Source organism: Ochotona princeps, chromosome 2 (assembly GCF_030435755.1).
Source record: "Ochotona princeps isolate mOchPri1 chromosome 2, mOchPri1.hap1, whole genome shotgun sequence".
Lineage (NCBI taxonomy): Eukaryota > Metazoa > Chordata > Mammalia > Lagomorpha > Ochotonidae > Ochotona > Ochotona princeps.
In genome coordinates this window covers 80,931,591-80,951,429 of record NC_080833.1, presented here as the reverse complement: position 1 = coordinate 80,951,429, position 19,839 = coordinate 80,931,591, and the positions used below count along the sequence as shown (strand labels likewise).

General features: G+C 45.9%; 1 protein-coding gene across 3 annotated transcripts; it reads right to left on the bottom strand.

The window, feature by feature from the left end:
* Positions 1-4,578: 4,578 nt before the first annotated feature.
* RWDD3 (RWD domain containing 3) lies at positions 4,579-18,424 on the bottom strand. 3 transcript variants are annotated; one of them, XM_004582028.3, is made up of 4 exons: positions 18,283-18,424; positions 7,932-8,419; positions 4,821-4,936; positions 4,579-4,722 (listed from the first exon to the last, which is right to left on the bottom strand). In XM_004582028.3, exons 1-4 carry the CDS (start codon positions 18,365-18,367, stop codon positions 4,608-4,610), a joined length of 804 nt encoding a protein of 267 aa, XP_004582085.2. In that variant the 5' UTR covers positions 18,368-18,424; the 3' UTR covers positions 4,579-4,607. The 3 variants fall into 3 exon arrangements, with proteins under 3 accessions (XP_004582085.2, XP_058515361.1, XP_004582086.2); XM_058659378.1 differs by having other exon boundaries at positions 7,932-8,497; positions 18,283-18,383; XM_004582029.2 differs by lacking the exon at positions 4,579-4,722 and having other exon boundaries at positions 4,794-4,941; positions 7,984-8,419.
* Between the last annotated feature and the right edge of the window lie 1,415 nt (positions 18,425-19,839).

The following is a 19,839-nucleotide window of genomic DNA, read 5'->3' as shown; positions in this document are numbered from 1 at the left end:
AAATCTTCTACATTTTCTTCCAAAATGGTTTTATCTTTCACATTTAGTTCTCTAATCTACCTGGAGTTAATGTGAGATATAATGGTGAAGTGGAGACAGAATTTATCTTTGCCCCCATAGATTTTCAGTTCTTCCAGAATGCAGATGCTTCTTGGAGAGGACACAATACTTGTAAGACTTCAGAAGGCCAACTTTGTGCTCCTGCCATTAAGGCACAATGCTTCTTAGGCATCTTTGGATTTCGGAGAAAATATTCAGCTCACATTTGAGTGTCATGCTGATTTAGAGGTCTGACTCACAAGGAATGGATGCTATCAGGTCATGTAAAATGGTTTAAATGAATTGGAACTTGGATCTGTCACTTAGCAATATTGAGCTCATGTGATACAAAGCCAGCAAGCTTTGCTGGACAGTGGCTGGGGTGACTCGCCTAGATTATAACAGATATTGGGTTGCTGCTACATAACAGGACCAATAAGGATTATGTCATGAAACCAAGGGACTTCCTAGATTTGCTTTCAGACTCCCTGAATAACAGGAAAAGTTAATAAACAACTTCACAACTAATGATTCTGACCCCCTCCAAAATGAAGATTCAGCTACCATAACAGGTTAAAAAAACAAAAAAAAAAAAACAAAAAAACCTGAGTAGCTCAAGTGCTAGCCAGAAGCAAAGAAAAAGAAATCATAAACATCAACCAGTTTCATGACCCAACAAGTACCAAATTAATTACACTTTCATTGCTCATGCTGTATATTCTGTATATAGTGACTGCTTTCTTACACATATCCCCTATCGTGCTTGTTAGCAAGTGGTGATGCCAATGAACTGTGTAGTTGAATCTTCAGGTTGTAAAATATCCAGGAGGGAATCTGACTAACTAGAAGTAATATCAATAAGGATAGTAGTAATTGGTAGGAATTTGTCTCTCCTCTTGGGAGAGGTTTTTTTCTTTGCACAAAAGATAATTCTAGACAGAGCATATGATATTAATTCCAGACAGGAGCATAAAGCTGTTCTTGTTGTATAGAAGCTCAAGTGCAGGTAGAAGAGTATGTGAAGATTCTTCAAAGCCAGCAAGGCAGGCTGTTCTTGTTAGTTACCACTGATACTCTGCTCCCTCTCTTTCACGTCTCTCACACACACATCCTCCTGATCTGCTATTTTCCTGACCCTGGGATTCTGCAAACTGCGTGTTGCAGGATTCTTTGCCAGCTCAATTCCTGTTTATTAATTGGAGATTTAGAAGTTGGGGCTACTCTGAGATCAGGAAGTAACACTGGTTTTGGCATTGTGGTGGGTGTTGGCAGGGTCTGGCCACCATGGCATTCGGGGTACAGTGATTCCAAATCCTGACAGATAAGAGACAACACCTATCTATAATGTTAGCTGTACTCTCCAGCTGGCATTCAAGCCAATCCAAACCCAACTGCAAGTCTCCAAGGGTGTAACATCAAGCGCAGGCTATTGGCCATTTCTGAACTTTAAGTATCTCAGTCTCATTTTCCTCTCCCTTATCCCTCTGCCTTTTGTTCTGCCCTTGTGAACTTGTAACTAATGTCTGTTTTATTGTTTTTAAGATTCTTAGGTTTGATTAGGTTAGTTGGGTTAGGTTAGTTGCAAATCAGAGAATCAGAAAGACAGAGATGTCTTCCACCTGCTGACTCATCTCCAAACGGCTGTCAATAGCCAGGGTTGGACTAGGCTGAGGCTAGAACTACCTCTTGAATTCAAGAACTACCTCTTGAATTTATGCACTTTTTTCAGTTCTAGAAATTGTGTTTAATTCAAATATGCCATGGCACCTTTACAATTTCAATTTCTAAGCTTGATGCATATGGTCTTGAATATTTATACACAAGCATTTCCCGATCCATGTATGTTCACCTCAGCAGGTGAAGTCTTTGCAGCTGTATCTTTATTGCCTATTACTACTGCTATTTCCTAGTTAGTACCTGGTTTTTTAATGTATCCAATTCCCTGTTTGCTGGATAATGAATTTTAAAATAATTTGTAGAATTATTTATAATCCTCCAGAGAACTGCAAGAGTTGAAAGGTTAAATCATGAATCCTTATCCACATTCAAGGATTAAAATATTTCTGGACCTCAGTTTCCCGCTAATGGCCTCAGAAAGCAGTAGCCTATGACTCAAGTATTTGGGCCCCCACACCAACATGCAAGATCAGAAAAAAGATCCTGGATCTCGGCTTTGGACAGATCCAGCTCCAGCTGTTGCAGCCATTCGGGGAGTGAACCAGCTGATGAAGAATCTTTCTGCTTCTCCTTCTCTTTCTAGCTCTTTCAACTACAATAAATAAATAAATATTTCCGGACCTAAACAGACTCCCCAAAGTTTAGGACAATTGATCCACAGTTTACCCTTATCCTATAGTGCCTTGGGGACCCAGACCTTGACCCACCTCTTATACCCTCCAAATCCCCAATTCCAGACCTTATAGCTTCAAGCCACCTGAAATTAACCCAGCACTTCGATTAACTTTTAGATTGGCAAATACACCCTAGGAATAAAGTAGCCCCAGATATTGAGCTTGCTTGAGATTCTTCACCCCTCCTACAGTTAGCCCAGTCATTCTATTTTCTTTTGATACTTGAAAGGATCTATTTTAGATTTTTATCTTACCTTTCTTCAGTGAGAAACTGCCTTCCATTCCCAAAGCAGGCATTATCATTTCCATCATTATCATCGTATCATTTCCTAAGAAGCCCCAGCTGAAAGACAGGGACAAGGTCTGAGGCAAAACACCAATGAAAATAATTAAGATTCTCTTCCCCTACCTTAAAATTAAAGAAACACCAAATAGATCCTTGATGCTTTTTTTGGTATAGATTTTCTTTTATCCAGAGGTCAAGTTAAAATGATATAAATTGCAAACACCTGCAAGGTTTGGTTTCCACTGTGGTGTGCAGTTATAAAGCACTGTGATGTAAACATCAAAGTAATAATTCCCCAAACTTCTTGAACGTAATTTTAGCAGGAAAAATTGTAACTAATGAGTTGAAGAAAGCCATCACTAATACTCACTTTGACCTGATTCAAGCTCTTTAGATGCAGACAGTGATAAAGACTTTGAAACACACAGAGCAAGGAGACACCAGAAGAACCAAGGCAAAATCAAAGATCAGAAGTTCTGTTGTGATAAACTTTAAATCCAGCTTCCTGCCACAGTCTCAGTGATAGACTGATGGAGATAACTTGATTGTTACTATATTATGACCCCCTCAATCTGTCTCAACCACATGGTAATATTCTCAACCCTATTCTATGTTGCACTAAAAATTCAATTAATCACACGGAAGGGGTAATAATAACCATCACCAAACTTCCAATGCTATTTTCCCAGTTTTGTGTGTCAACGGGATGGCTTTTCTTTGTCATATATGCTCTTGTCATAGATATTATCATACTTACTAATTCCCTGGGGAAAAGAAGTCATAAATAACCTGGGATAAGATAAACCAAAATCTCTTTGATCAGTAGAAGTTCAGCAGAGGATCAATAGGTGGGTCTAATTTTCTTAAAAGGATGTCCCAAAATGAGACGAGTGGGATTAGGCTGCTATGGACACAGAGCAGCACTGTCAAGAAAGAGCACTCAGCATGCCACAGTGTTTCTGCACTTCTCCCCACCATCAGTAAACTGTACACAGGCCTCACGGGCTATCCTGAGACACAGGGCAAGGCATTCACCTGGCCTTTACGGCCTTGAAAAATCCAGGTGGCTTCATGCACACAAACATCCCTCTTCCAACACAAATGCCACCTGCATCTCCACTAAAGTAAAACAAAGCTTTTAATACAAGATTTTTGTTTTAAGGCATCACCTCTCCTAGGTCATAATAAATATATTTGATTATGTTTTAACAAATTTCACCAACAATAAAAACTAGAGTCACTGTATCATTTTCTCCACCCAGCAAGCCAGATTTTTTTGTGTAAAAATTCCTCCCCTTATAAATCCAGTAGTTAAATAAATTAGCTCTTTCTATGTAGTTTTGAGAATCCCAAAGAAATTGTAAGTTGGGTTTGACAGAATTTTTTAGTTTGTATTTAAATTAATGACTTACACAACCCCATATAGAAATTAATGCTGTGTTTTTTTTTAACATTCAACTTAAACCATTAGGCATAATAAGCTGAACGGGGGCAGCAAGCATGATAAAACACTGAAAACGTAAATCAAAAAACACACGAAAATCAATTGTTTTAAAAAATAATTTAATTACCAATAGCAACAAAAAAAGACAGCCAGAAAACTGTACAGTTTCAGACAAATTCTTTACATAAAAACAATGGCTCATTTGCCATTTTCTTTTAAAATCTATTTTCAAATGATGTTCCAGCTTTTGAAGCTTATTTTTGCTGGCAAACATAGAAACATGGGGTTTCTAGTGTTTGATACTCCATAAAACACAATTGGCAATTGTTCCCAAAATTACAATGATGTTTCCCTTATTTCAGAGAAACTTTAAAATCGTTCCATTATGACTTCTTCCAATTGCCACTCCCAAAATCCAATACAAAAACAAACAAAAAAAACCTGTTTTAGTGAAAGAAAAAAAAAAAAAAAACTCCTGTTTTCCATTTCATTTTACCAGCCCAAGTACAAATTCAGAGAAAAGCTGCTTAAGTCCTGCGGTTTCAAATTCCTTTTGTAATTCATCCAACGCTGAATACTCTTTGACTTCAAATGCCAGAAACCTGCATTATACAAAAGAAACTCATGAATATGCCCAGATTTGTCAGAGTATAATTATCGATTCAGTTGCTTTTCCATCTGCAATAGTACTAAATTATACCTTTTGTGTTCCGTCTGCACTTTTGTTTCAAACAGTACACTAATCATTTTTTCTTTGCATTTCTTTCCACTTGAGTCCACATCTACTTTCGAGGTTTTCTGAAGAATCAGGTACTCCTAAATGATAAAATCAGAATGTTAAATACGCCTCTTACTCCAAAACTCAAAGTTGTAGTTTTAAACAATCCATAAACTTGCAATCTGTTTTCATGCGTAAAGATGACTCTCTTTTGGGATCAAGCAGTAAGAGTTAGATAATGTTCCTACATATTTGGCAGAAACACATGCTAGTCAATGAAGCAATCAAAATGTTGACGCCAATGCAGCAGCTTAACACGATAGTCCTCCACCTGTGGTGGGAACAACCCACATGGGCACCAGTTCATGTCCTGGCTCCTCCATTTTCAATCCAGCTCTTTGGTCATGGCCTGGGAGAGCAGCAGAGGACAGCCCCAGTCCTTGGGCCCCCATCCTTGCACCCACATGGGAGACAAGATGTTCCTGGCTCCTAGCATTTGGACTGGCAGTTGCAGCCATTTGGGAAGTAAACAGCAGATGGAAGACCTACCTCTCTCTGACTCTTCCTTCTCTGTAACTCTGACTTTTCAAGTAAAACAAATAAATATTTTCCTTTCAAAAATGATGTAATCAAAGTATTCCAGTTTAAGCTGGACTCGATGACCTTCTAGCCCAGCCTCTGGGTTGCTTATTCAATCCTCTGTGCCATAAAATGGGACTCATGGCAGGATTCAATGGTAATATGCAAAAAGCACTTGGAGACCAGCATTGTGTCACAGCACATTAAGCTGCCACCTTCAACTCCAGATCCCTGGTTTCAATCCCGGTTGCTCTTCTTCTGATCCAGCTCCCTCCCACTGTGCCTGGGAAAGCAGCAGAAGATGACCCAAATAGCTGGGCCATTGTGATCTACACAGGAGAACCAGATTGGGCTCTTCTCCCCTGGCTTCGGTCAGCCTCCTTTGCCCCCAACCTGTCATTCATTTGGGGAGCAAGCTAGTGGATGGAAAATCTCTCTCTCTCTCTCTCTTCCCCTCTCAGTCTCTCTGCATTTCAAATAAATAACCTAAACCTTAAACTAAGAAAAAAAAAAAAAACACTGAGAAGAGTATCCGGCATATGGTAGTGCTTTGGCACATATCATATATAAAAGCACAAGCTATTACTGTTATTACTAATTCAGCATCTGAATAAACTTACCAGGCCTGTAGCACTTACATTCCAAACTTGATGGCATCTATAAATATGTTTCTATACATTCTCAGCCCTTATGTACAAATTATAAAATTGGGGGCAGGTGTTTATCACAATGGTGGAAATACAGCTTGGAACACCTGTATCCTAAACCACAGTGCTTGATCTGAGTGCTGGCTCCTCTGCTTCCAATCCCACTTCTTGCAGGTGCACACTTGCTAGCTGAATCTCTCACACCCAGCTGGCAGACCCAGATTAAGTTCCATATTCCTGACTTTAGCCTGGCCCAGCCTGGCTGTTGCAGGCTGTTGAAAGAGAACCAGCAGGTAAAAGATTTCTTTCTCTTTCTCTTTCTCTCTCTCTCCCTTATAATAAAAAATATATATAACATAATGGGGTGTGGAGCAGTATTGTGTTGCAGTTAAGTCTTCACTTGGGGCCCCTGTGTTTGACATCAGAGTTACTAGGATGGAATCCTGGCCTCCAATTCTGATCTAATTTCTTACCAAAGTACAACCTGGGAGGCAGCTAAATGATAGCTCCAGTAATTGGGTCCAGGCATTCCTGTACGAGACTTGGATGTTGTTCCTAGAGCCTGGTTTCAGCTTGGCCACACCTGCTGGCTGCAGGCATGGGGGGTGATCCAGTAACCAGAAGCTCTCTCCTTCTCTGTTAGTCTACCTTCCAAATAAACTTCTAGAAATTTTTGAAAGTCAAAAACTTCAACAGAGAAATTTACATTAAATTTTAAAGGCAACTAAAAAGGAACTCTTAGAAAAGTACATTAGCACAGCTCTAATCATCCAGAAAGAAGGTAATGAATTGATGATTCAATCTGACTGACAACATCCACAGAACAGTTGCCTTTAGCCAAACAGAGATACACTCATAAGTCACTTTAAAACACATGGTTCCTTAACCAGGCCCTGACCCAGAAAATATATATATTATTTATATTTATAAATATGTATTTACACATGTAACCTCATATATCACATTTGAATTATTGCTATATTTATTAACTAGAGCAGGGCATGAATCTGGCTAGTCCAAAGCCAAGATTATTTTGCAACGGGAGCCCATTGTGAAAAAAAACAGGTCGTCATGCTACAAACATTAAGATTATAGGCTGTTCAAACTAAATCTCTCAGAAAAGTATTCAGGTATAATTATTCCTGACCCAACCTATCTGAAAGTAAAAAAACCTATTCTGTGATTTGCAGCCCCTTTAATATTTAAAATATAATGAGCAGTTTTCCTCATCTCGCCCCACATGAAACAGGCCGGATGAGTTTAAAGTAGGAGCTCCAGGATTCCGCATATGACGATTCTGAAGGCAGCTGCTGAGAGAAGTCAGGTGGAAAGCACAAGTTAGGAGGAGGTGACAAGCTGACAGGCCTGATGACACTCTTTTTCCTAACACTGAATCTCAGCTATAAGGGACAAGCGCCTTTTGCCAGTTTAGCAGAGATACCAAATTAACGTGTCACGGTGGATTTTTTTCACTGCCACAGAGTTACAAATATTGCAGGCTACTAACAATCCTGCACCTAGCTGAGGACGGAAGTATGAATGGGCACACACTTTCCTACATGTTGAGAAAGTCGAGCCTCAAAGCCGATGACAGCAACACACATGCGAGCCACAGAGAGCTTCGACCCTGTCACTCTCACTCCGTGGCATGATTTTCCACAGTCTAAACCTACTCTTCAAGCTTTGTAGGTCTGTATTTGTAACTAGGAGTTAGACATTCTTTGAAAAGGAACTGTAGATCCACTGACCTAATAATAATAAAAGCAGAAACAACATGATTACTCTATCCCACTGTTACACTTTTTTAAGACACTGTTGCAAGCACAAAACAGCAAGTCTCCTGTAATCTCACGGCACTTGCAGGCACCTTGAGGCTGTGTCTGTCTCCCTGTAGTAAGATCAGTATGATTTTCCCCAGGAACATCAGTCTTCCTGTCAGCCTCAGGTCTGCAGCCCATTTCTCCACTGTTCTGATGTATCTGGCCTTCGCTCTCATGTGATCTAAGTGCAGAAGAGTCATCCACAGTCTGTCATCTCCAGTCGTGCTTGGTGGAGAAGGACACCTGCCGCTGTCCCCCGGGGTTTCTGGTGGGTGCAGGATATGCCTGAGATGTTGCTGAACCCAGAGCACCAGCTCGTGCACCATGGGCTCAGACACAAGCTTCGCCGCCTGCTCAAGCAACTTTCCCTTCACAGCCTCACGCTGGGCCCTGGTCAGGTGCTGGGAGTGAACGGAGATTCCAGGTAGGCACAGCGGGTAGCTGAATGGCAGATGAAATACGAGTTCTAAAGGCACATGCGCCCCCTCCAGTCCTTCTGCCTTGGTGTGGATTTTGACCACGGTCCTGTTTGTCTCTGGAAGGCATCCAAAAATGATCATTAGCTGTGCGCAAGTCGACAGGAAGAGGACATTGACAAGTCAGTCATTCTTTTCTGTAGGAAAACAATTCAAATATTTTATAGAAATAGCACATACCCCTAAGAAAGCCGTGGTTGGCAGAGATCTCCATCAATCCTAAACACATCTGCACTTAAGGCTGCTAGCTCTCCCTGGTCAAGAAGCTGCTACCAGGAAGGGTTCTCATTAGATAATCCCTTTGAAGCCAGAGTCAGCTGTAATTCTAGAAACCCTTATTAAACTCCGGAGATAAATCTTCCGACAAAGAACCACAGGGTATATTACATGAGTTATTAATTAAAAGTGATGGATGGGGGCTGGTGTCATGGCACAGGGAGGTTAACGCAGTGCGGGCATCCCATATGAGTGCTGGTCCACATTCAGCTGCCCCACTTCCAATCCAGCTGCCTGTTGATGGCCTGGAAAAGCAGCTGAGGATGGTTCGGGTTCTTGCACCCAAGTGGGAGACACCAAAAAACTCCTAGCTCCTGGCTTTGGATCCGCTCAGCTCCAGCCATGGTGGCCATTTGTGGAGTAAACCAGCAGACAGAAGACCTCTCTCCTGGTTTCTCTTCTCTGTAAAATATGCCTTCTTAATAAAAAAATAGATAAATCTTTAAAAAGTTATGTATGACCTCTGAAGGTGATGCAGTGGCAAGTCCAAGCCAAATCAAACCCTGGAACTGCACGCAGCTGCGGGAGCCACAGAGCCACTGGGGGCAAGGTCAGTTGTAACACATAATCATCAATGTAAGCCAAAAGGCTGAAGGCATCCAGAGGGAGTGGATGTCAGTTCAGCCCTTCTGCCTCCCTTAGAAGGGGAAGCACACACACTTGGGAGACGACCACTCTGCTGGAGATGCGCTCAGCTTCCCCCTCTGACATGTTCCACACAGCTTCTCCCCACTCCTCTGAAAGCTGATCAAATGCCAAGCTGATTCATTCAGCAGGGGGCAGAGGCGCCTGGCTCAGACCAGCAGAGCAGCCCAGAGCGGAGTGCATGTCTGTCTGTCTGTCTGTCTGTCTCTGACTTGCCTCTCTCAGCCCCTCTTCTCCCTCCACCTGCTCGTGTTTTGCTTTTCACAAAAGAGGCACTCAACTCTTTCTTGGCTTTACACTTGGATGGCTAATCAACAGTTGCAACACCTGGAACTTCAATGTATCCCCTTTGTAAAGAGCATAACAGGACATGCCCACATGTCCAGTCTCCCCATGCCAACTACTTTAAAAAAAGCCAGTCACACTGATTCACGCAGGATCAAGCACATCTGCCACAGATGCCTTTCCTTAATGGACTCCTCAGGACCAGCTACAAGGAACTGTTATTTTAGGATGCTACTCAGACATGAGCAATCACCATGAGGAAGACTGTACGAAAATGACATCAACGAAATCTGTATTACATCAAGTAAAATGTAGACACACTTTCCAAACCTTTACATGTTAGATGTACTCTTCTAAAATCAATCCATATCTCAAAACTGTTCATTCTTCCATCCAGTTACTTCTCCTTTTCAAAAAATAACTTATTGTTGAGTTCCACTCCCTCCATGTCAATCAGACAAGCCTTGTCTCACTGCGTGCAACGAGTGCTGTAAACAGGCCTGCAGGATCACCAGACTGGATAAATGCCTCAGGAACTGCCCCATGAGTCCAAGCTCTCGCACAAAGGAAATGTAACTTCTAAAGACCTGCATCCACTCATCCATCAACATCCACTGAGCACCTGTTAAGCCCAAGGCAGTGTCTGCATCCCTGAGGAAAAGGCTGGATCGAGGCACGCATCCTGTCAACTGACTTGACCACATGCAAGACATGGACGACATACACTGAGTGATTTCCTCCAATTCCCCACCACACCTAGAAATCCCCTTACTGATCAATACACACAGATAAGTCACCTGTGTAAATAAAGAGGTCACTCTTCAAGAGGCTGGCATTTCTCACCACCCTCCAAGCAAAGGGCACTGATAACTTCGTTCAAAGATGTTTGCAGAGCATCCCCGGAAGTTAGACTATCTACCTCCAGGTCAGAGGGGAGACACATCCCTGACCAGTCTAATAAACACAATGTGCTCCTTCAAGACAAAGGGTGAGCCTGGAATGACCAGAAACCGCCTATGGGAGCACAGTGCTCCGAAACACAAGAATCTTCCACTATGACAAAGCCTCACTGGAGCACACAGTTCCGCCCTGGGCCTGCCTCCTTCTCACCTGCAAGCCCGGGGGACAAGCAGCATCACTGGGAGCACGAAGCTCATGCTGGTGCTGCACAGGGGGAACAGGAGCTGCCCTCTTCCTCGCTAAATCTACGGAAGACCACTAGTGACCCAGCAGCTGCAGACACCCCGACCGCTGAGCAAACTGCAAGGCCATTTGTCAGTGAATGCATTTGGTCACCACCACATTCTGACCTTCTCACTCTTCTGTATCCAAAAGAATCACCTTTCTGGCCTTCATAGGAAGTCCTACAATTTTTTTTTAAGATGCATTTAATTTTATTGCAAAGACAGATATACAGAGAGGAGGAGAGACAAAAAAGATCTTCTGTCTGATGATTCACTCCCCAAGTGACCACAACAGCCGGAGCTGCACCGATCTGAAGCCAAGAGCCAGGAGCTTCCTCCAGGTCTCCCACGCAGGTGCAGGGTCCCAAGGCTCTGGGCCATCCTCGACTGCTTTCCCAGACCACAAGCAGGGAGCTGGATGGGAAGTAGGGCTGCTAGGATTAGAACTGGTGCCCAAATGGGATCCCAGTGCGTTCAAGGCGAGGACTTTAGTCACTAGGCTACTGCGCCCGTAAGGCCTATCATTTCTAAGGCACTGTTTCAATCATGACCAGTTCCCCTAGGCTTGCACTTCTTATCACTCCCTCTGATGTTTTCATCTCTTCTGCTTACCAATATTTTTCTCTTTTCTTCAAAAAAAAAAAAAGCAAGCAAGAAAGAAAGATAGATCCAATGTTGCTAATTTCCTTTACTTGTGGATTTGGCGGGGGGGAGATTCATTTTATTTGGAAAGTCAGAGTTAAGGAAAAAGGAAGATTCACAGAAACAGATATTTCATCTGCTGGTTCACTCCCCAAATGACCACCCAGTCAGACCTGAGCCAATCCAAACCCAGGAGCCAGGAGCTTCTTCCAGGTCTCCCACATGGGTACAGGGGCCTAGGTACTTGAGCCATCCTCCACTGCTTTCCCAGACCACAAGCAGGGAGCTGGATCGACAGGTGGAGCATCTGGGACAACAACCGGTGTTCATATGGGATGCTGGCAGTGGCAGGCAGATGTTTATCTGGTTACACTAGCATGAAGGCAGAGCAGAGACAGAGATGTTGCTTTTCCCATCTCCAAGCTTCACTCCCCAAATACCCACAACAGCCATGGGCTGGACCAGGCTGAAGTGAGAGGCTGGGAACATTATCCAGGTCTCCCACCTTGGTGGTACTAACCTCCCCGGGTGCACAGTAACAGCTTAGGACTGCAACACAGGATGTGGGCATCCCAAGCAGAAGCTTACCCTGCCCCCACGATGCCTGCTCCTCAATCTTCCTAAAATATAATTCTCACCACCCGAGCACATTTTCCCATAAGCCAAAATCTCCATAACTACTACTTCTGTGGCTCCTAATATCTCTTTTCTCTGAAGCTCCTTTCCTAAATATTACCAATGATTTCCTCATTGCCACTACACAGAAAAAAAAATATTCCACAGGCTTGGGTTGTTCAAACCCAGCACATCCCAAGAAACACCTGTCTTCTAGACTCCCACATGGCTGGCTCCTGAAATATGAGCTCATAATCTCTAATGTTCTGCCCAATGATGCACATGCTGTTTGTGGTCCTGGGATCTTGAGCCACTTTATGCCAGCCTGATTAAGTGGTTTATGCTAACTGGGATTTATAGTGGATAAGAGCTGCAGTCAGTCAAACCATATGACATGCCCATGTGACTGAACTCCAGTGAAAACTCTGAACGCCAAGGCTCAAGTGGGCTTTCCCAGCTGGGAACACTCTCCCATGCTGTCCCTCACACACTTGCTAAGAGAATTTACCAGGTCTACATGGTTCCAATAGAGATCTCAGGACTTGCTACCAGTTTCTCCTGGACTTCATTCCAAGCACCTTTCCTTTGCAGGTTTTAATATGTATTCTTTGGTTGCAACAAACCACAGCCAGGAGTTCAACAGCTTTACTGAACCCTGCAAGTCCTTCCAGCAAATCACAGCATACGAGAAGTCCTTCAGTGGCTCTTATGCCCAACCCTCCCACCGCAGTTAAACCTCATCTGAACCTCTGCTGGTCTCCTTCTCAACTCTTCCCTCACCTGCCAGACACCACATCATCCTGGTTCTCCCTGTATGGTTCTGTTTTGTCTTCTTTTCCTATACCTTAAGGCACAATCATGAACATATTCCTTGTTATAGGGAGCCAGACTGGAAATCTTCAAACCCCTTTTGACTCCTTTTCCCCCTGACTTGCTTTCCATGAACTTTCAATCACCAAACTCCCCACATCACCCTCCCTTTGTCTCACACCCCACCCCCTAACACAGGCCACCTCACTGCCTGCCTCTCCCCTCATCAGCTTAGATTTGGGCCCCATCTCTACCTGCCACAGGGCAAAGAACCTCTCCCAGGCTAACGCCTGAATCATGGAAAGGTAGGCTGAGGAATGGTTGTTTAACCAGTACTAAGATGCAGCTCAGAAGGAGTAAGAAGTTCTAGCACTATACTGCCCAATAGGGTGTTTTTGATCATGATAATGGGACTGCCTCCTTTACCTATAAAAAGCTAGATGGAGGGCCAGCACTGTAGAATGATAAGCTAATCCTCTGCCCGAAAGCACCAGCATCCCATGTAGGGACTGGTTCATGTCTTGGCTGCTCCACTTCCAATCCAGCTCCTTGCTCGTGTTCTGAGAAAAGAGCGGAGGAGGACCAAGTCCTTGGGCCCCTGCACCCACAAGGGAGACCTAGAAGAAGCTGCTGGCTTCTAGCTTCTGATAGGCTCAACCATTGCATCCATTTAGGTAATGAATCAGCAGATGGAAGATCTCCGTGTCTCTTTCTGTATAAAACCTTCCTTTCAAATAAGTAAATAAATAAATCTTGAAAATAGAAAAGATTAGATGAAAGAATTTTGCACAAATGATAAATGCCCCAGGCGCTGGAACCTTCACGCTGCCTGGCCACTACACAACATATGCACGTACTGAAATAGGACATAGGACCCCACAAACACACACTCTTCTATCAGCTGAAACACTGTAAGAAGTCGTCATTTGCGTACTGAACACAGCCCTGTGCAGAATGTACAGAAACTCACTAAGAGGCCCTGGGCCCTCTCACCCTCCCCACTGCTCCTAGATAGCTCACCACAAGAGCACACAGCCCCGGGGCCTGCCACGTCGGTCAGCTGGATTTGGCAGGTACTTAAAAGTTGGTCATAGAGAAGAAACTAGGAGCAAATGAAGCCGACGTGGCCCCTTCGCCCTTGGACAGTGAAGGTGCGAGGCAGCGGCTGTCTTTGGCCTCAGCACTCAGCAGGAGGCAGGGCCGAGCAGATTCAAAGACAGTCACGACTCCAGCTGCGGGGAGCCCCAGTCCTATCCGAGCATAAGCGTTCATAAAACATAAATGCCACTCTGACACAGCCACTGCAGTGTATTATCAGCGCTCCCTTGCTCTCTCAGCTGCCACGCCAGCAGCCCTCTCTCACCTAAGGAACACCATGCCGTGTAAATGCCCATACGCTGTGCAGCCCGTGGGTCACTGGCCACTCACCTGTAGAAGCCAGGGTGCACTGACAGTACCAGGTGCACGGTAAGTGACTATGCCAAAGCTGGTGCCAGCACAGACTGCACAGCATGGGGCCGTCTAGCCCTCAGTAGGTCTTCAGGCAGCCCTCCCTCACAGAGTGTGGGGACTTAGGTCATCTATACCCTTCAGTAGCTACAACTATACCTCTGACTATGAGCTTGCTGTCACCTCCATGGAGACCACAATGTAGATAAGACCCCTAAAATTCTTGGTATTCATGTGTCAAGTTCAACCAGATCCAATTATCTAGTCTCCTTAACCATGTAACCTTGACCATGTGACCTTGCGTCAGCAGCCAGAGCCTGCCTGGACTGTATTGCAGCCAGAAGTGCAATCTTCGTCAAGCGGTCTCCACATTCCAGTAGCAACAGGGACAAGTTTCTCAGGGAGAGGCCAGGAGGCAGCAGACAGGACCACAGGACCGGGTTCCCCTGCAGCTGAAACGGACAGCTGCCACCCACTCAGTGCGGTCTGTTGCGGAAAGCCTTCCCTTAGCCTTACACCCTGGTGGGGAGCATCAGACACACCTGTTCCAACCCCTGACTTATACTCTACCTCACACGGAACCCTTTCAGCAACAAAATGTCCTCAGCTGTTACACTGAATTCTTTTATAATTCAATTACTTGTTGATGCCAGAACACGGAATTAAATTAATTAGGAGGCATGGCTTCAAAGCCATGCTCAATTTAGCAGCAGACAAAGGGCCCATATTGTTCTCAATATTAAGAAACTGCTCTTTCTAAGCACATTTGTGTGTGCCAGGCCTCTCTGACCCAGCAACAGAATTTCACACTTAGCTGTGTGCTCCCGACCCAGGCCACCACCACGCCCTCCTCAAGGTGTGCTAGGAAACTACAGGTTCATTCTCCCAGCACACTCCCAACTGAACCTCCTAAAGAACTTCAGAACTAAGGAGGCCTGCAAACAGCTGCCTCAGGCAGAAGTCATTATCAATAACAAGAGCAACAGAGAGATGGTGAGGAGCTAGGAGCGCCTTCCAGTGGAAAGAGGGACAACAAGGAAGCAAGCGAGAAATCTTTCACTAAGGACTCCAAACTATTGCTTCGTAAAGACAAGGGCTGTGTCACCGCCCAGCAGCGACACTCTTGAGGGTCTGGGGAAAGCCGGAACCGCAACCGGACCCCTCACTGCCAAAAGCGGGCGCGTTTAAACCCTTCTCTCCGCTGCTCCTTTCCCCATTGGTCTTAACTTTCCTCCCCGCTTCTGCAGCCCTCTCTCCGCTACTTCCCATTCCTCTCCTTGTAGCTCTATATTGCTTCTGTAGCACTTTTGTACCCCCTGTGCCGCTTTTCTCCCCATACGCCTTAGCTTTTCCACCCGAAGATCTTAGCCCTTCTTCCGCTCTCTGCTGCTCCGTTCCTTCCGTTCTGTCCGCCATTCTTCTCCCAGTCTTCCTCCTCATTGTCCCACTCCTCTAGCTCTGGTCCTCGTTCCTCTCCCCGTCTGTCTGCTCTTAGCTTTTAGCAGCTGCTTTTATATCGCTCTCCACCAATCACTTCTCCCCGTGGGTCCACTTGGAGCTACCTGATAGGCCAGTAGCAATGACCTAATCGCAGCGAGGGCAACAGCCTATCCCTGTGACTTCCTGCTCACCTGCTGGTGAGACCAACTCCACCTCCTGGCCCTGGGCCAGCTGCCATCTTGCGACGGCCCCTCCCAATCCCAGTAGCGGCTTCAGTACCCCACTCCCCACAGGGCTGAGTCCTGCCAAGAGCGGTTCCTCTGCAGTATCAGGTTCACCATACCTGGAACACGACAGGGCTGTGTGTGTGTACCTGGACCATGACAGAGCTGTGTGTATGTGTACCTAGAACGCAACAGGGCTGTGTGTGTGTGTATACCTGGAACATGACAGGGCTGTGTGTGTGTGTGTACCTAGAACATGACAGGGCTGTGTGTGTGTGTGTATACCTGGAACATGACAGGACTGTGTGTGTGTGTGTACCTGGACCATGACAGAGCTGTGTGTGTGTGTGTACCTAGAACGCAACAGGGCTGTGTGTGTGTGTATACCTGGAACATGACAGGGCTCTGTGTGTGTGTGTACCTAGAATGCGACAGGGCTGTGTGTGTGTGTGTGTGTGTGTGTATACCTGGAACATGACAGGGTCCTATGTGTGTGTGTACCTAGAACGCAACAGGGCTGTGTGTGTGTGTATACCTGGAACATGACAGGGTCCTATGTGTGTGTGTACCTAGAACACGACAGGGCTGTGTGTGTATACCTGGAACATGACAGGGCTCTGTGTGTGTGTGTACCTAGAACGCAACAGGGCTGTGTGTGTGTGTATACCTGGAACATGACAGGGCTGTGTGTGTGTGTGTGTACCTGGAACATGACAGGGCTCTGTGTGTGTGTGTGCCTGGAACATGACAGTGCTGTGTGTGTGTGTGTGTGTGTGTGTGCCTATGACAGCATTCAAGATGAGTATTTGCGTGTGTGTGTATGTGTGTACCTATGACAGGACAGGGCTCAAGGTATCTGCATGGGTGTCTGTACGTGCTTGGTTAATTCTCAGAAGGACCACACACATAGGGCTTAGCTGGTGCCCTGTCTGTGACTAACACATCACACTGTGCACTGTTCACTACCTTCTATTTTTTTTTAAGATTTATTTTTATTGGAAAGGTAGATAAGATTTACAAAGAGAAGGAGAGATGGAAAGAGCCTCCATCCACTGGTTCAATCCCCAGATGGCCACAACAGCCAGAGCTGAGCTGATCTGAACCCAGAAGCCACAAACTTCTTCTGGGTCTTTCACATGGGTGCAGGTCCAAAAGGCTTTGGGCCAACCTCTACTACTTTCCTAGGCCACAAGCAGGGAGCTAGATGGGCAGTGCAGCAACTAGGACAGGAGCCAGCACCTATATGGGATCCTGGTGCTTGCAAGGTGAGGATTTAACTATGGAGCCATCACACCAGGTCCTGCACACTATCTTCTTAAAGCTCAACCAACTCATGGTCACAATTTCAATATTTGTCCAACTACAACATGAGAAGGTGCCCCCATGCCCCCTCAAATGTACAGGATCTATTTGAAAGCTGCGGAAAGAGGAGTGGCAATGTAGCAAAACAAAGTTAAGCCAACTGCAGCCCCAGCATCCCATACAGGAGCCAGCTGGAGTACCAGCTGTTTCACTTGCAATCCAGCTCCCTGCTACTGTGCCCAGGGACAGCAGCAGAAGCCAGAATGGGCCCCTCCATTCCAGCAGGAGGCCTAGCTCAAGCGCTTGACCCTTGACCTCCACGGAGCCAGTGTTGCTATTTGAGGAGTAAACCAAAGGTTGAAAAATCGCTCTCCTCTCAGTCTTGTAACTCTGTCAAAGAAATTCATTCTTTAAAAAATAATTTTACCCTCTTTGTAGCTCTTTCAAATATGTAACTCTTAAAAAATAGTAACAAAAAAATTTTAAAGCCAGCCAAGTGAGGATTCTCAAGTATTTACATCACTGTACTTTCTCATGGGAACAGAATGCCAAAAAATAGTGGAAAGAATCTATCTAGACCCTAAATTCTTACTGGCTTGTCAAAGTCTGTAGGGAGGGAGGATTCAACACACGGGGGCTGAAGGACTAATGCGGCCTCCAGGCCTGACTCAGCCGGCGAGAAAAAACACCAAAGCAATCAACTCGTCAACACTATCGACAAGGGTGGGATTTTTAAAAAATCCCTCAGCAAATCTCTCCTGTTAGACTTGGAAAAGCGTTTCCAAGTGCAGTGCTAACAGTACAAGCAGCAGCACAGGTAAGCGTGGGGGAGCGCCGTGCAGGCGGAGGGTGCCCCGGGTGGGTGGAGGGGGCAGGCACACCCACCTGGGGCACCTGGGGTGGCCTCCCGTCCTCCCGCGGCGCCCACCCAGCTCCCGGCCCCAGGGCGCATCACACCAGCTGCAGGCCCGGGCTCGGGCTTGCGCAGGCGAGGGCACCACAGGCCCCGTCCGGCGGGGCGCCTCGTCCCTCCCACGCCGGGACAGTCACCTGAGCGGCTCAGCACCTCCCACTCGTGAGGCCCGCAGAAGATGGCAGCTAAGGCCGAGAGCTCGTCCTGCACCAGCTCCGCCATGGCCGCGCCAGCGCCGCCGCCTCCTCACTTCCCCTTCCGTCTCGTGCCGGGAGCGGTGCTGCCCAGCGGCCACCGGGGGGCGCGCCGTCGCCACCGAGCGGCCACCGGGACGGGCGCCTGCACCCAGAAACTCCAGCTCGGTCCTGCAAACCGAGCCTCTAGCCCGTTGGGTCAGGCTTTATCTCTGAACGCCCAGGCCCCTCGCCTGGGTCTCTGCCTGCGATGGGCGACTATCTGGCTTGTAGCTTTTCCAGGTGTCCGAGCTGCAGTCGTCTCAGTTCTAAGCTTCGTACACACCCTTCGCCCCAGACTTGACAGGTGCAGGAGCGACTCGCTGATGCAGGCCACTAGAATGTTACAGGGCTGACCCCGGGCCTTCAGTCCTCCAGAAAAAAAGAGCCTGCAGGGCTTGGCCCCGCTTCCTACCCCAGGCAAGGACGGTTTTTCTGGTGTGTGTTTGTGTGTGTGTGTTCGTTTTTGTTGCTTCAACTTTCACAATCTTAGGAGCCTGCTTGAGCAGAAGGGTTGGAGCCGCCTTGTGTAGGGTAACAGAGCTGGACGTGCGCTGGGTGTCAGCTAAGGGGTTCAGCGGGTGGAATGTGGGTCCTGCTTCGCAGCCTGTTCAGCCTGCTTTCCCTTTTCTTCTTTTTTTCCAAGTGTCAGTTAGCATGCCGCAGCCCCCAAAGCAGCTGGCCTTGCTCAGGGAGGATTCCTCACTTCTGTTTATGTCAGAAAGAACATTTCATGTGATAAGTCAGAGGCCTTAAGTGTCCCACCAGTGACTCCTAATTTTTGACCTATGGAAGCCAAAACAAACTTGGCTGATCTGGGCACTCAGATGAATCCAAGTTGCCATCATCATTATCATCATTCACACTGTTGCTAAAAAAGGAGATATGAAAAAGGAAATGCCGCCGCCTTTCCCAGAACAGAATAGAAATCTAAAATACAGAGTGCAGGGAGGGAAGTAGGGGTGCTCGTTTTCCCAGGATGTCATGGGTCACAGTGACCCCGAGCAATTAGGAGCACTGCTGTGCGTACAATTGCAAAGATGAAGGTTTATTTAAACTTGTAATTATCTCTGATGTGACCAATTTATTTAAAAAGAAGACTTTTTAGAGTTCTCTCCAAAGCAGCAGCAGTTCAGGAAGTTCATAAGAAACTGAAAATGGCAAGCAAAAGGATACATTTCTAATTAAAAATGTTCCTTCATTATTTGGTTATAGTTTGAAGACCAGTGTTACTATGAGCAGGGGAGGAAAGATATTGATTGTGGTGTTTGATTTGTTAAATGTAATCTACAAAATAATGGAATAGTCCTTATCCCACTTTAATGTTCCAAAATCAACCCAAGTGATATGAGTTAACTAATCAGCACGGGCAGATTACGGCGTGTCAGAGCACCGGGAGAGAGTCGCGGCACACAGCTGTCAGCAACGGCTGCCTTGGAAAGTGATGTAAACCCGCGGCAA